This window comes from Ochotona princeps, chromosome 2, assembly GCF_030435755.1.
Source record: "Ochotona princeps isolate mOchPri1 chromosome 2, mOchPri1.hap1, whole genome shotgun sequence".
NCBI lineage: Eukaryota > Metazoa > Chordata > Mammalia > Lagomorpha > Ochotonidae > Ochotona > Ochotona princeps.
This window is the reverse complement of record NC_080833.1, coordinates 97649981-97664854: the sequence shown is the minus strand read 5'-3', so window position 1 is coordinate 97664854 and position 14874 is coordinate 97649981. Positions and strand designations below refer to the sequence as shown.

At 41.1% G+C, this 14874-nt stretch overlaps 2 protein-coding genes across 6 annotated transcripts in view; both read left to right on the top strand.

Annotated features, from left to right (window-relative positions):
• Positions 1-1965, top strand: part of CSDE1 (cold shock domain containing E1) — a 35850-nt gene extending 33885 nt beyond the window's left edge. For all 4 annotated transcript variants that reach the window (XM_004581890.3, XM_004581888.3, XM_058660090.1 and 1 more), the window contains 2 exons: positions 237-369; positions 667-1965. In XM_004581890.3, the coding sequence (XP_004581947.1) occupies positions 237-369; positions 667-714 (181 nt within the window). In that variant the 3' untranslated portion in view covers positions 715-1965. The remainder of the gene's footprint in view (positions 1-236; positions 370-666) is intronic.
• Positions 1966-2076: 111 nt separating this feature from the next.
• NRAS (NRAS proto-oncogene, GTPase) lies at positions 2077-14625 on the top strand. Of its 2 annotated transcripts, XM_058660091.1 has the most exons (8): positions 2081-2217; positions 2718-2845; positions 5952-6130; positions 9667-9826; positions 10357-10480; positions 11164-11203; positions 11288-13009; positions 13217-14625. In XM_058660091.1, exons 2-5 carry the CDS (start codon positions 2735-2737, stop codon positions 10474-10476), a joined length of 570 nt encoding a protein of 189 aa, XP_058516074.1. In that variant the 5' UTR covers positions 2081-2217; positions 2718-2734; the 3' UTR covers positions 10477-10480; positions 11164-11203; positions 11288-13009; positions 13217-14625. The 2 variants fall into 2 exon arrangements, with proteins under 2 accessions (XP_058516075.1, XP_058516074.1); XM_058660092.1 differs by lacking the exon at positions 11164-11203 and having other exon boundaries at positions 2077-2217.
• Positions 14626-14874: the final 249 nt, after the last annotated feature.

Below are 14874 nucleotides of genomic sequence, written 5' to 3'. Positions count from 1 at the left end.
TTTTACACCTTAGTCATTCTAATTGCTTTGTCATTGTAAAAGGTGTTTTTATTCTAGCTTCAATGCAGTTGTAACCTTAGTTGGAGGAAACACATATGAGCAAACTTGCTTTTCTTGTCAGGTTAGCTGGCTTGATGAGGCAATAGTCTTTCTCATTAAAAATGAGTCATTTGGGCAGTTATGAAAGAAAACTCCTAAGTGTATCGCTTTCTTCTCTCATCTTGACTTCATTACAGTGAGGGCCCCAAGGCCGTTGCAGCTCCTCGACCTGATCGCCTGGTCAATCGTTTGAAGAACACCACCCTAGATGATGCCAGTGCTCCTCGCCTCATGGTTCTTCGTCAGCCAAGGGGACCAGATAACTCAATGGTATGATGCCGCCCACAGCTTCCATGCCCTACTTCATCACTTGGCACAGAACTAGATAGGTCCCTATAGACACTGGCTCATCCCCAATGCAGTGACTGCTGACACTGTGAAGCGTTAATTGACTTCCTGATATTTCCAACATAGCTTAGAGTCAAAAGGACTTTTCCTTGTAGGAAGGGATTGGTAGTAATTAAAATGACCGAAAATAAAACACTTGGTTATTTGCTTGTGAAATTGTGAGTATACTGTGATTGTTGTCCATCCATGTCATTAATTGTGGTTTTACTTTCTTCACAGGGATTTGGTGCAGAAAGAAAGATTCGTCAAGCTGGTGTCATTGACTAACCACATCCACAAAGCACATCATTAATCCACGATGATCAAGTTGGGGGGATTCTGGTGAAGGGTTTTGAGTATCTCCCGCTTCATCCCTCCCAAAATCTGGAATACTTATTCTATTGAGCTATTACACCAGTTTTAACACCTTCCTCGTGTTATGTTTAAAAAAATAAATAAATTTAAGGAAACCATTTTAAAATTATGCACAGTTGCAGCCTGAAAAACTTAAGGTGGCGCCTCATAGTATCAATTTTAGGAGCTTTATTTGGTGCATTTAACGCAACTGGTAATTGCAAAATCCACTTCGCCTGTATAAGTGAAACATAGACTGTTACCTTGTTGGCCCTGTGAAATTCTGCACTTGATATTTCATGTATGCTCTACCTTCATTACTTTGGGCAAGAAGTTCTGCCTTAGCACTCAGTTGCATTTTTTTCCTTTCCTTCCTGTTCATTATGCTTTAATTCTGAGGACCATATGAGGGTAGATACTATTTACCTTTTTAAAAAGTACAAAAATTTGTATAAGCAAACCATTTTTCTTAAGTTGATGGCCAAATGTTAAAAATGTTATTTTCATATCATTTATAATCTTGTCACAATCCACTTAACGAAGTTTGGTTAGATTTCAATGACAATTATCTTCCAGAGTAGGTTTTTTTTTTTCTTTGTGGTATGGGGGGGTAGATAACTTTACTACAATTAGTATGTATGGTGCAGAATTTCATGCAAATAAGGTGTGCCAGCAGTGTGATAATTTAAACGAAAAGAAAGAATGCACAAACTTGCTGCTGCTTAGACCACTGCAGCTTCTAGGACCCAGTTTCTTTTACTGATTTAAAAACAAAACAGAAAAAAAATAATAAAAAAAAGTTGTGCCTGAAATGAATCTTGTTTTTTTTATAAGTAGCCACCTGGTTCCTGTGTCTTGTAAATTACAGGCACTTGATCCTTGGTGTAGCTTCTGTTCGACTTTGTATCACGGGAATGGATTGGTCTGATTTCTTGGCCCTCATCTTCAATTGGCCGCACACAGGGTCCCTGGCCAGTGGACTGAAGGCTTTGTCTAGGATGACATGGTCAGCTCAGGGGATGCGGGGAGGGCGCTGCTATCTTCCCTGTTGTCGTTTGAGGTTTTGATCTCTGGGTAAAGAGGCCGTTTATCTTTGTAAACACGAAACATTTTTGCTTTCTCCAATTTTATGTTAATGGCGAAAGAATGGAAGCGAATAAAGTTTTACTGATTTTTGAGACACTAGCACCTAGTGCTTTCATTTTTGAGACGTCCCTTGTGGGAGGGGCGGGTCTGGGCGCGGCTGACCACGTGACTGGGCCTGAGGCCACGTGGCCGGGGCGGGGACTCGGCGTCCGGGCGCCGGCTGATTACGTACCGGGCGGGGCCGGAAGTGCCGCTCCCTGGTGGGGGCTGTTCATGGCGGTTCCGGGGTCTCCAACATTTTTCCCGGTTGTAGTCCTGAATCCGTTCGGAGTGGAGGCAACGGAGCTTGAGGTAAAGGTCTGGCGGGCGTATCTTCGGGATCTAGAGTCGACAGGCGTCTGCTGGCTGCCAAGAATCGAGCGGAATCCAGGAGCCGGAGACAAAGGCCTTGGGCGGGGGGCTTGGTTAAGGGCCGTTGGTGGGAGCTTTGTGGACAGGCGAGGGTGGACAGGGAGCGCGGCGTGCTTGCCGCTCCCCCAGAAACGGAAACACTCGGGGGCCAGGGAGGCGAGGGGGCGGCACACGGAGGGATTCCTTTACCTTAGGCTGAGGGCGGAGCCCCAGGACTGTTAAAGAACTGCCGGATGGGAGTTACCGGGTGCATAGCCGGATCGGCGGCCCCCACACCTGCAGTTCCTGCCTTACTAAATCACGTTAAGGACTAAGTGGATGGTCTCGGGCCTGGGAGCGACCCGCTGCAGACCCCGGATTTACTGACCATTGACTATGGAAGGCTTTGAAGTGCCCTAGGTGTGGCTTGCTCTTTAACCCTCCTTGCGGCTGTCCCATAGGTTCTTGCTGGTGTGAAATGACCGAGTACAAACTGGTGGTGGTTGGAGCAGGTGGTGTTGGGAAAAGCGCACTGACAATCCAGCTAATCCAGAACCACTTTGTGGATGAATATGATCCTACCATAGAGGTGAGGACTGCGGGTGATGACTTACCAGCCTCCCGCTAGGCAGTAAAGAAATGCAAGAAGTACTGAGTCATGACAGTAAAGCTTTCCAGACAAGAGTTTGATTTCTTATTAGCTGCTGAAGATTTCCTAAGGCCCGTGCTTATTTAATGGTTCTGTAAATTGTTGTAGGTTCAATGGTTTGCCTCCTGTGACAGCTGTTTTAAATGGAAGCACAGGCCCTAGGTATAGACACTACATGCAGGATGTGAGATAGGAAAATGCTTTCTGTTTCTGGTAAAGTGAAGTGAAAATATAAGTTTATTTTGGTGTAGAAATTTTCAAAATTGTATATACAGGAGGTCCTCAAAAGTTCATGGAAATGCTTATGGAAAAAACTGTGCATGGATTTTCAAAGTTTTTTCCCCAAAAATAACATCCTTAAATTCCGTTTTTCCAGAAACTTTTTATGGTGATTTTTTTTTTAAGGATTTATTTGTTTTGTTGGAAAGTCAGATTAACAGAATGAAGGAGTGACAGAAAGAAAGATCTTCCATCTGCTGGTACTCCCTAAGTAGCCACAACTGCCAGAGCTGATTCTATCCGAAGCCAGGAGTTTCTTGGGTCTCCCACACAGGTGCAGGGCTCCAAGGCTTTGGGCCATCCTCGACTGCTTTCCCAGGCCACACTCAGGGAGCTGGATGGGAAGCGGAGCAGCTGGGAAACAAACTGGCGCCCGCATGGGATCCCAGGCATGCAACACTACTTCTTAGGCATTAAGCTACCGGGCTGGGTCCTTTTGTAGTTTTGTAAAAGAATCCCGCGATTTGAGCTTTTGTTTAGCACTGTTGGGGCAACTGTGAGTGTGTGTTGGAGTAGAAAACACGCAATATTTAGGACATTATGCTTTGGATTTTTATAACTTACTTAGTTAAGTGATAGTGAGAAAATCTCTCTCTCTGAGACACATGTATTAGTTACTGTAAAAATTACCTAGCTAACCTGCAGGAATGTGAAAAATCAGTGTTTAAAGTGTGAGTGATGGGCCCAGCGGCGTGGCCTAGTGGCTAAAGTCCTCACCTTGAATGCCCCAGGATCCCATATGGGCACCGGTTCTAATCCTGGCAGCTCTACTTCCCATCCAGCTCCCTGCCTGTGGCCTGGGAAAGCAGTCGAGGACAGGCCAAAGATTTGGGACCCTGCACCCGTGTGGGAGACCTGGAGGAGGTTCCTGGTTCCCGGCTTCAGATTGGCGCAGCGCCGGCCATTGCAGTCACTTGGGGAATGAATAATTGGGCGGAGGATCTTCCTCTCTGTCTCTCCTCCTCTCTGTATATCTGACTTTGTAATAAAAATAAATAAAAAAATAATAATAAATAAAGTGTGAGTGGTGGCATCTTACAGAATTGCCTAGAGATTATTTTAAAATCTTAATCCACACACTGACCTCCCTACCACCTGTCTACTGAATGTTTAATTAATGCAAACTGACTACTGTAGCTCGTGTTGGAAGTTGATTGCTAACACTTGGTTATCTTATTTCAGGCTTAACAGCTTTCATACTTTACTTTCTTAAAGCTTTAATTTAATTTTAGTTTTAATTATTGAGAATTTACATAAATACGTAAATTTTATGTGTATAATCTTGTTTTTTAAGACTTGTTTTTAAAATATTTGTTTCTTTAAAGTGTTACAGGGAGAGATTCTTCATCTACTGGTTCACCCCTCACATGCCTCTGGCTGGGATTGACCACATCAAATCCAGGAGCTGGGTGCTCAGTTTAGATTTTCCACTTGGGTGGTAGGGGCCTCACTGTTTGAGCCAATAACTGCTGCCTCATAGGGTCTGGCTTAGCAGGAAGCTGGAATTAGGAGCTAACACCAGGACTCGAATAAACGCAAGCAGTGGGATAGAAGCAAGGCTCCTAGCTGGTACCACTCGGGTTACGTTTGTATATACAAAAGCACCGCCCAGATAACAATATACAACATTGCCTGTTGTCCAGAAGGGTTTTTCCAAATGTCATTACAAGGTTGAAATATAAGCAGGGCGGTGTCCAGTGCACCACTGCTTAGGACCCCATCTCGTTTTGGAGTGTGTGGGTTTGAGTCTCAGAAGAGATGACCTAAAGTAGGTAGGCTAAAGCCAGGAGCCCAGAACAGCCACACAGACTGAACTACCTTAGGTCTTATCCAGCCTTGCCTTGCTGGAGAGTGACCCAGCAGACGAAAGTTTTGTTTGTTTCTGTCTCTCTGATTTCCAAATAAAGCAAAGTTATTGCCTTAAAGCCACAGTGGATTTTTTTTTTTTTTAAGAGCTATGATGACTTCCCACTACATACCTACTTGTTTACTTTAAAGATTTATTTGTTTTATTAGAAAGTCAGATTTACAGAGGGAAGGAGTGTCAGAGAGATCTTCCATCTGCTGGTTCACTTCCCATGTAGCCACAATGGCCGGAGCTGAGTTGATCCAAAGCCAGGAGCCAGGAGCTTCTTCCAGGTCTCCCACACAGGAGCAGGGTGCTAAGACTTTGGGCTGTCCTCGACTGCTTTCCCAGGACACAAATAGGGAGCTGAAAGGGAGGTGGAACAGCTGGGACACGAACCAGCACCCATATGGGATCTTGGCACGTTCAAGGCAAGGACTTTAGGCACTAGGCTACCATGCTGGGCCCTGGAAATATTTTCAAAATGCTCTGTGTATATCTATATACCTGAGGAATTAATTTTATTTAGAGCTTTTAGGTGCCAAAAATATTTCCCAATCTGTTATGAGGGAAAAAAAAGGTATTATAATATTCCCTGAAACAAAAAATGTTTTTACACTTATTGTAAATGACTCTGTTTCAAGGGCAGGTTATAACTGGTGGAGGTATGTTTAGAATTTGAATATCCCCTCAGTGTCCTAGGGCCGCCCTGCATCATGTTTCATCTTTCTCAGGAATAGAGTGGTTTTCTTTTCTTCAGGCATCTAGGATTTGACCCATTTTTCCTTAAACAACTTTGAATAAGTAATTTCTGCTTCTGGTAATAGATTTGTAGTTTTGGGGACAAACTAGATAGAAAATAAACAAGTAAAAATCCCTTTTCTCCCTCCCTGCCCTGTTTCCCACCTCCCGTCCTTCCAGGATTCTTACCGAAAGCAGGTGGTTATAGATGGCGAAACCTGTCTGCTGGACATTCTGGATACAGCTGGCCAAGAGGAGTACAGTGCCATGCGAGACCAATACATGAGGACAGGCGAAGGCTTCCTCTGCGTTTTTGCCATCAACAATAGCAAATCCTTTGCAGATATTAACCTCTACAGGTACCAAGAGCGTTATTTCTTCTGAAAGGATGATCTTTTGCAAAGCTTTGTGGAGGGAATGAGTACAACGCACTAGGGAAAAGAACAGCTTTCTAGAGTTGCTTTTGGAGTGACATTGAAAATCTGAGGCTATCACTAAATGTCAATGCTGGAATGTATTCTTACAATAAATGCACTGTAAGTTTGGATAATGGGTGAAGCTTGCCACTGGCAGCAGTTGAGAAGTAGAGGTATTGCACAGGGCTTATCAGGAACGTGCCTCTCTGAGAGGCGTCCTTCAGGAGGTAAGAAAAGGTGATGGGAAGAGGCAGAGAAGGCATAGGTGAAGGCAAAAGCAAGGTGGAATCTAAAGATGGACTTCCTCTGTGGAACCATCGCTTCTAGCTTTCAGTACAAAATTCTTAGTTTTACAGAATCAGAAGTGGAATTCAGAAGGCAGTATGTTAGATTCTGATCGTTAGTAGTGATGGAGTCAGGACTGAAAACCCAGGGCTTTTTTCTTTTTCTTTTTTTTTTTTTTTAAGATTTATTTATTTTATTACACAGTCAGATATACAGAGAGGAGGAGAGACAGAGAGGAAGATCTTCCATCCAATGATTCCGATCCGAAGCCGGGAACCAGGAACCTCTTCCGGGTCTCCCACGTGGGTGCAGGGTCCCAAAGCTTTGGGCCGTCCTCGACTGCTTTCCCAGGCCACAAGCAGGGAGCTGGATGGGAAGTGGAGCTGCCGGGATTAGAACCAGCACCCATATGGGATCCTGGGGTATTCAAGGCGAGGACTTTAGCCGCTAGGCCACGCCGCCGGGCCCCCAGGGCTTTTTTCTTAGCACAGTGTTTTAGGAAGAGTGATAGGATGGTGAAGAATGTGGACCTGCCTGGGTTGAAAAATGTAGCTTGATCATGTAATAGCTTTGTGACTTTGGAGTAGATGCTAAGTCTAGGTTTCCTCCTCTATGATGTGGAGATAATGGTACCTACCTCACAGTTGTTGGGAAGATTAGGCTAGTCAAGAAGTGTATCACTTGGTACACGGCCTGGTATATAGTACATGCTCCCCATGTGTTTTGTGTGCCTTGAGTCTTATTTAGCCTGCTCTCTATGTGTGTCTGGTCTCAGGGACTAACCAATCCAAAACGGTGTTCAGTGTTTTCTCCTAAACCTGCTCAATTTCCCACTTTCTCTTTCTGAAAATAATAGTTGTAGAGTCCTCCATAGCCACTAGTTCCACTGAACAGCTAGAGACTTTTTTGTTCTTGTGATCATTACCCAAATAATAGTATTTACACTGTAGTGGGAATATAAATTAGGATTAATCTAAGGGTGATTTACAGTAAATGGGAGGATATGCAGCAGTTATATGCTAATCTCTACCCCACTATACATGAGAGACTTCAGCAGCCGTGGGCTGAAAGCCTCAGGAGAAGACGGGGTCTGGGAATCTCCTACCTCGGCCGGAGGAACGACTACTCAGTGTTTGGCAGACATCTTATCAATGTCTGCTGAATTCCTAGAAGTCGTTTTTCTTCTTTATAAGTGAACTTGTTTGTCTATATATTTGTGCCTTGCCCCCAACAGAGAATATTGAAAGCATCTTGTAAAATCACATGTAGTATAGCATGGCCTGAGAAGTGAAACAAAAAGAGAAAGAAAATTAAAAAATGCTTGATGTGAGCTTGTCCTGTAACTTCATGAGTCTACAAGGAACTTCTAGGCGTTGACTGCAAATTTGACAGCTGTTGTGAAAAGGAAAGTAGCCAACTAAAAGATCAGCATAGTATCTGGATGCTGAAAACAAACCATTTGTTTAGAAGTAAAATTGATCCTGACACCTGACACCAGAAGCCAGAGACGAGACCCCAGACAGACACAGAGTGCCGCTTGATGTGGAGAGCAGTAGTAACCTCACAGTGAGTGACATGGCCCAGGAAGTTTAGGCTGTCTCACATCATCCCTTTCTCACAGCAGAGCATATAGTTCTGTAGCTAGCCAAGTGAGTGCAGTTCAGGTCTGTGATTTTGTGTATAATCTGAGGGTAGCATCAGTGCACAGTACTGTGCACTGTGGTAGCTTACCAGCTCTCACAAGTCACAGAGGGCATGCTATCATTTGGGAGGGCCAGAGCCTCAGCTTCTCTTACTCAGAGCAGTTCTGTTGCTTCCTATCTTACATCTTGGACTTCTGCCTGTATTTTTATTTGAAGAAAAATTGGATAGATTATTTTTGCGTTAAATGCTGTCGTATTTGGTGCAGGCATTTGGCACAGTAACTTAACCCACATCCCAGATCCAAGTGCATGGTTCTGGCCCCTGCCAGTCCACTCCCAACCCAGCTTCCTCCAGATGAGCATTGTGGAAAGCCACGGGTGACCACTCAAGTATTTGTGTCACAGTGGAAACCTGGATGTTGTTGCTGGCTCCTGGCTTTGACCTGGTTCACCACTGGCTCTTGCAGGCATTGGCAAAGTGAGCCATGAAGTGGTTGATCTCTCTTCCTTTCAAATAAAAACATGCAAATAAACTTTAAGCAATTTTTAAAGAAAGTTTTAAATGCCATAACTCCTAAGGGAATTTGAAAAAGTTAATTAGAGGCAGTGAGCTTTCCTCCTTTTTTTTTAAATTAAGATTTATTTTTTATTATTGGAAAGGCAGATACACAGAGGAGAGAGGAAAATCTTCCATCTGCTGATTCACTCCCCAAGTGACCGCAATGGCTGCAGCTGAGTTGATCCAGATCCAGGAGCCCCTTCTGAGTCTCCCACACCGACATAGGGTCGCAAGGCCATGGGCCGACCTCTACTGCTTTCCCAGGCCACAAGCAGAGAGCTGGATGAGAAATAGAACAGTGGGGACACAAACCGGCACCCAAGGAAAAGACTTTAGCTAGTAGGCTACCGCACCAGGCCCTGAGCTTTACTTCTTACACTTCAGACCATCATTAGGATACGATTCTAATTACCAGTAAAATTCAGAGAACCTAAGAAGAATAAATGTTGGGGTAGAGTAGCCATCAATGTTCTCTCTCTCTCTTTTTTTTTTTAAAGATTTATTTTTATTTGAAAGGCAGAATTAGAGAGAAAGATCTTCCATCTACTGGTTCATTCCCCAGATGGCTGCAACAACCAGAGCTTAGCCAATCCGGAACAAGTAGCTTTTTTCGGGTCTCATGTTGGTAAAAGGGACCCAAACATTTGGGCCATCTTTTGCTGCTTTCCCAGGCAACATTAGGAGGGAACTGGATTGAAAGTGGAGCTGCTGAGACTTAAACCAATGCCCCTATGGGATGCTGGCTGTAGAAGTGGAGGCTTAACTCCAAAACCATCAACTTCTACTGGGAGGCAAGCTGGCACTTATGACTTCCCTGTTCCTGCCACATCAAGTCTAAACCAGTCTTCTCTACTGTGGGTTTTCTGTGAGGCAGGGGGGTAGAATAAAACTCGACTCTAGAAGCTAATAGGGATATGTGAAATATGCCAGTCTTTATTTCTTACTGAAAAATTATGTTTCTTTCTATTCTGATTACGTATTGCCTGTTTCAGGGAACAGATTAAGCGAGTGAAAGATTCAGATGATGTACCTATGGTGCTGGTAGGAAACAAGTGTGACTTGCCAACAAGGACGGTTGACACAAAACAAGCCCATGAACTGGCCAAGAGTTACGGGATTCCGTTCATTGAAACCTCAGCCAAGACCAGACAGGTATGGTAAGGTTTTTCAGCATTTGTACAAGTTTTGTTTTAGACAGAAGAAAATTGATAGGTTCTGGTAGGTATTATCTATGTGTTTTGTCATTGTAGCTTTTAGTAGTGTTTTGTGTTTTGTTTTTTGTTTTTTTGTTTTAATCTTCAAACCCAAAGTGTACTTAGCAATCTAGTGTGGCATTTTACTCCTGCATCAACAATGAAGACACTTGTTTAAAATATAAACACTAATCCATTTTTTATCACCACCGTTCTTGTAATTCTGTTTTGCATGTTCCACGTTGTCCTTTTTCCTTTACAAGAATATTTTTCTACAGATGTCATTTATGTATCAACTGGTTAATGTGATTCAAAAGACTTGCTACACTTGTGATCTTCTTAAAACACCCAATTTTATCAGATTGGAACTTTTAAGTTCACATAAAGAACATCAGATGAGAGGAAGCTTGCAACTTGAATTATGTCAGCTGATCTCCTTAATTCTTCAGTGTTCTTTTTCTTTTTTCTTTTTTTTTTTTTCTTTTATAGGGTGTTGAAGATGCCTTTTACACACTGGTAAGAGAAATACGCCAGTACCGAATGAAAAAGCTCAACAGCAGTGATGATGGAACTCAAGGTTGTATGGGGTTGCCCTGTGTGGTGATGTAACAAGGTGAGTGTGAGCCTGTGGCCTCTTGACATAATTACAGATTACCACTCAGCAAAGGCAGGCTTATATTGTTTCCCTCTTTTGTTACTTTTTCACCTGAGTTTCTGCATACCTTTAACTATAAAATATTTCCCAAGGATACCATTCCTGAGATTACTGAGGACTTGATTTTTTTTTATTGTTGTTTTGTTTTTCAACTAAGTATTTTATTTATTTGTTGAGATAACAGCTTAAGTTTATATTTCAGTCAAAAACCTAATGTTCCACTAAATTAAAAGAATAAAAAAAATAAGACCAGGGTTGTTCAGGAAAATAGGTAAGAACTATAAGCAGTAATCAAATAAGAAGATGTTCTATTTACTCATGTAAAATAAGTTTTTAAATGGTCTCCAAAACATTAAAACTGGAGTAGTATGTAGTTCCAATCCATTTGATTGACAGATATTTAAAACAAAGTTTGACAAAGCATTATTTCTGCAGTGTTTTGTTTCAGAATGTGTCTGGCTTATAAACTTCTTCAGACAGTCAACAAAACATCTCTTATTTATATATGTGTATATCTTATTAGAAATTAGAAAGCATGTTTTATGAAATATATGCAAGCCATATTCCTCACACCAGGAGCTTGAAGGATGATTACATCCAAGTTAAGTAATAATGACATGGTATGTGTTCTGTTCTAATAGCTATTACAAAGTTCGATCATCAGAAAGAGCCACTTTCAAGGTAGGACAAATTTGCATATGAGCAGTCACTGGTGTTGATTCCTTACATTCACTGCCACTTACACAAGTCCTGCCCTGCTTTCAGCTGCACTGATCCCCTGGTCCTGACTTTCCTGGAGGAGAAGTATTCCCGTCGCTGTCTTCATTCTCACAGAGAAGCTCCTGCTACTTGCCCAGCTCGGAGTAGATCAGCACAATAGTCTCCGTCTGAGAAGTTCTCAGCCTGACTACCTCCTCACTTGGTTGTCTGACCAGAGAAATGCACCTGTTGTTAATCTGCAGTGGTTCCTCCCCTAGTCCACACAAACACACCTCTGCCACCCAAGGTTTTTCATCTAAAAAAAAATTTATGCTCTGAAGCAGAACCAAACTGTAGACATAAAATTCTGTTGGAAACAGTGTTGAGCTCTAAAATAGCAACTGCTGGTGATTTTCCTTCTTTTCACTGTTAAACTTGGAACTATGTTATTAGAGAATTCTCATAAATTACTGTTTGCCCAGAATATAGTTTATGTTGCTATTTGGTTTGTGATATTATTGGCTATATACTATTAACTGGCATCTGCTCTGTATTCATAAATAACAAAAATGAATACTAACTTTTGAGTCTAGCCCAATCTTCTGACTTCCATGAAATTAAATCCAACTTTCACATCAAAGTGCCTTTTTTCCTAAAAGTCATTTTTAGAATTCCTTTACAGTGTTTCAGTGGAATAGATGGCTCAAAACACATAATTGTACATGAAAATTAATGTCTAAGATATGTCTGTGAACTATTTACTTACGAAAGATAACCATATGATAGCAGATGCCACTTCTGAGGCCATTTTCCAGGGCACTGTTTTTGGGTTCCCTCATCTCCAAGATGAACCTGGAAACAATTACAAATAATTTCACTTATTTTTTACCTAATTGCTACTTTTTTGTAGGTTATTGCCTACAAAATGTGGTTTGTTTCTTCTAGTTTACTGATAACCTAATGTTGAATGAACTTTCATTTGTATTCAAATTTGGGTCATGCCAGAAAGTCCTGTATTCATAGATGTTCAAATATTGTAAAAGTGTGATATGGAAGTAGCTGTGATGAATGATTTTTTAAACCTCAAATATAGTATTTGAATGACGCATATAATTTTTCTCAGTTTTCTTCTTAACTCTCCCTCAGCCTCCTTTCTCCCCTGCAACAGGAAATTGAATATTTCAGTTGAGTAAAGCATGGTGCTGTTGACCAAGGTCAGTTTCAAAACTGGAATGAGCCATTTAAGCATCACAAAGAGAAATCCTTCCACACCTGCTCATTGTACCAGAAACTCCTGCTAAGTAGCTTTGCCAGATTCCTGATGTTATCTTGTAAGGAAACAAGAAATAAGTTAGCCTGAGTCCTTTGCCATGCCCAGAGAAATGTGGTAGTCCAAGGCTGGTCAGTTTAGAAGTCTTTATAAATAAAGTGTTTAGACCCAATGTTAGCCACATGGAAATTCTAGTCCAATGTATTTCCTCATCTTGTTAAGACTGAGAATGCCTCCAGTGGATTTTTAAAAAATTTGTTTCTGTACTCATGATGTTGTTTGACATTAAAATAGGATTGATGATTTTATCTGCTGATCATGAAAGCTGGTAAGATTATTCAGAGTAAAAAGTAGCTTTGGATTGAAAGTGCTATTTGAGAAAGGAATGAAAAATACATTAATTGTTGTGAGAATCCTGAGGTATGGCATTTCTCTTAGCAGATAAGATGCTGGTAATTCTAGTGAAAAACAGACTTGGATGACTTTTGATGAAAGACTAATTCCAAAATGGCCACTTTGTGCTCTGGTGTTGGAATATCTGCATACTTACTGAGATGCTGCATCCTCTACCATAAATTTTCACTTACTATTAAACACATATCCTTGACATGAATTCAGAAGAGAGAAAGAAGCATCTACCCGGCCCAGTGTCTGGTCAACCCCGAGAGAGTTGCGCTCCTCGGGGCTCATCCTGGGTGCCTTCACAGTACTGTGTCACCTCTAAGCAGAAACTGCTTCTCCCGTTCTTTGAGAGCATTGCTCTGGGATTTTCCTGACCAGAGAGAGGCTAAGTGTGTGACTGCTGGATAACTCCTTCTAAAACAAAATCTGTCAAATTTAATGTCAAATTACTGACAAAGATGGTTACCCATTCAGGCCCTTGTATGTATGTACCTTTTACAGCTTTCTCAACTATGTTCTAAGCACAGAAGTCTCAAAAAGGAGCCAAAATTCAGAGACTGAAGATGTTCTTCCAGTAGCTTCCTAAGAAGTTATACCTATGTGTGAATTTTGGCACAATAGAGTGACAGAGTTAAAAGCTAAATAATTAGTGTGAAATAAAATGTGGTCTTTAGATGATGTTTGTGATTGCTGAAAAGAATTCTAATTTACCTCAAAAATCTCACTCACTTCCCCCAAGTTAAGTGCCTCACCAGCTACCCTAAATTACATATTCCTCTATGGTGTTTGTCTTTTTCTTAAAGGTTACACCTTTAGAAGTGTGAAAAGAGGATATTCTATCTGAAGGCTGCCGTGCCTGATCTGTAAATGAATCCGTTAAATGCTGTCTTTGCTCCAGCGGCTTACTATAGAGTTTTAACTTGGTAACACAAAATCAGACTTACTACAATTTTCGCTTTAGGGTTATAACAAATAAAATTAATCAGTTTTATTTTAGTGGATGCCACATTTAGTATTTCATCGTCCTTTAAACTGCTGTGAATTTTTTTTTTTTGTCATGACTTGAAAGCCAAGATAGACCAAAACTTTCAAGAGAGATTAATTTTTCCCATTCCAGAATTTGTGAACATTAGCAGTTTGCTTCATATTTACGGTCATGAACTCTTAAGCTGGCAGCTACATCCAAGAACCAAAACATGGTGCATCTGCTTCTTATAATTCATCTCTGCTACTAAGTTATAAGAAGCAGTAATAATTAATTAGGGAAAACACAGAAAAGGGGACTGTAACGGTTGTACATTATTTTTCATCTATGCTATTTCTTTAAACAGTTTAATGTGCCACACAAATTTTTTAAGGTGTTTTCTATAAGAATTGTTAAAATGTTCTGATTATCAAAGTAGTTATAGCTGTATTTCAAAATGTAATTGATTTGAAAAGCTCAAGTACTGACCTAAAGCGCATGTGTGAACCCTACTCTGAAGAGAAGGGATGGATGTCAGTGGAAGTTGAATGGAATTTGTATTTGTCATCATATATGGGTAAATGGGTAAAAGCATCAATTGTGTAATTCTGCTGTTTAAAATGGGAACTGTTGGCCTCCTTGGCCCTAAATGAAAGGGTTATTTTAGGCTGGTTATTTTATTGTAAATTAAGCTATCCTAATTTTCTTAAGTTTGATTGAATGTTTTTCTTGTTAAATAGTGCTTAAAAAAATAAAAACTGGAAGTTCTTTGCTTAGTCCTAATTTTTCCCTACTGAATAACTTTCACAGAAGCTTTTGAATACAATATTTGTGTAGTGTGGGAAGGTCTTCCTTTTATCTTGGTGTGATAGTCCCCCTCATTAAAACAATTTGAAATTTGTGGTTTCAGTTAACCTGTGGTCTACAAATATTAAATGGAAAATTCCAGAAATAAACAGTTCATACGTTTTAAATTCCCCAGTGTTCTGAATATTATGATAAATCTCACAGCCTCTC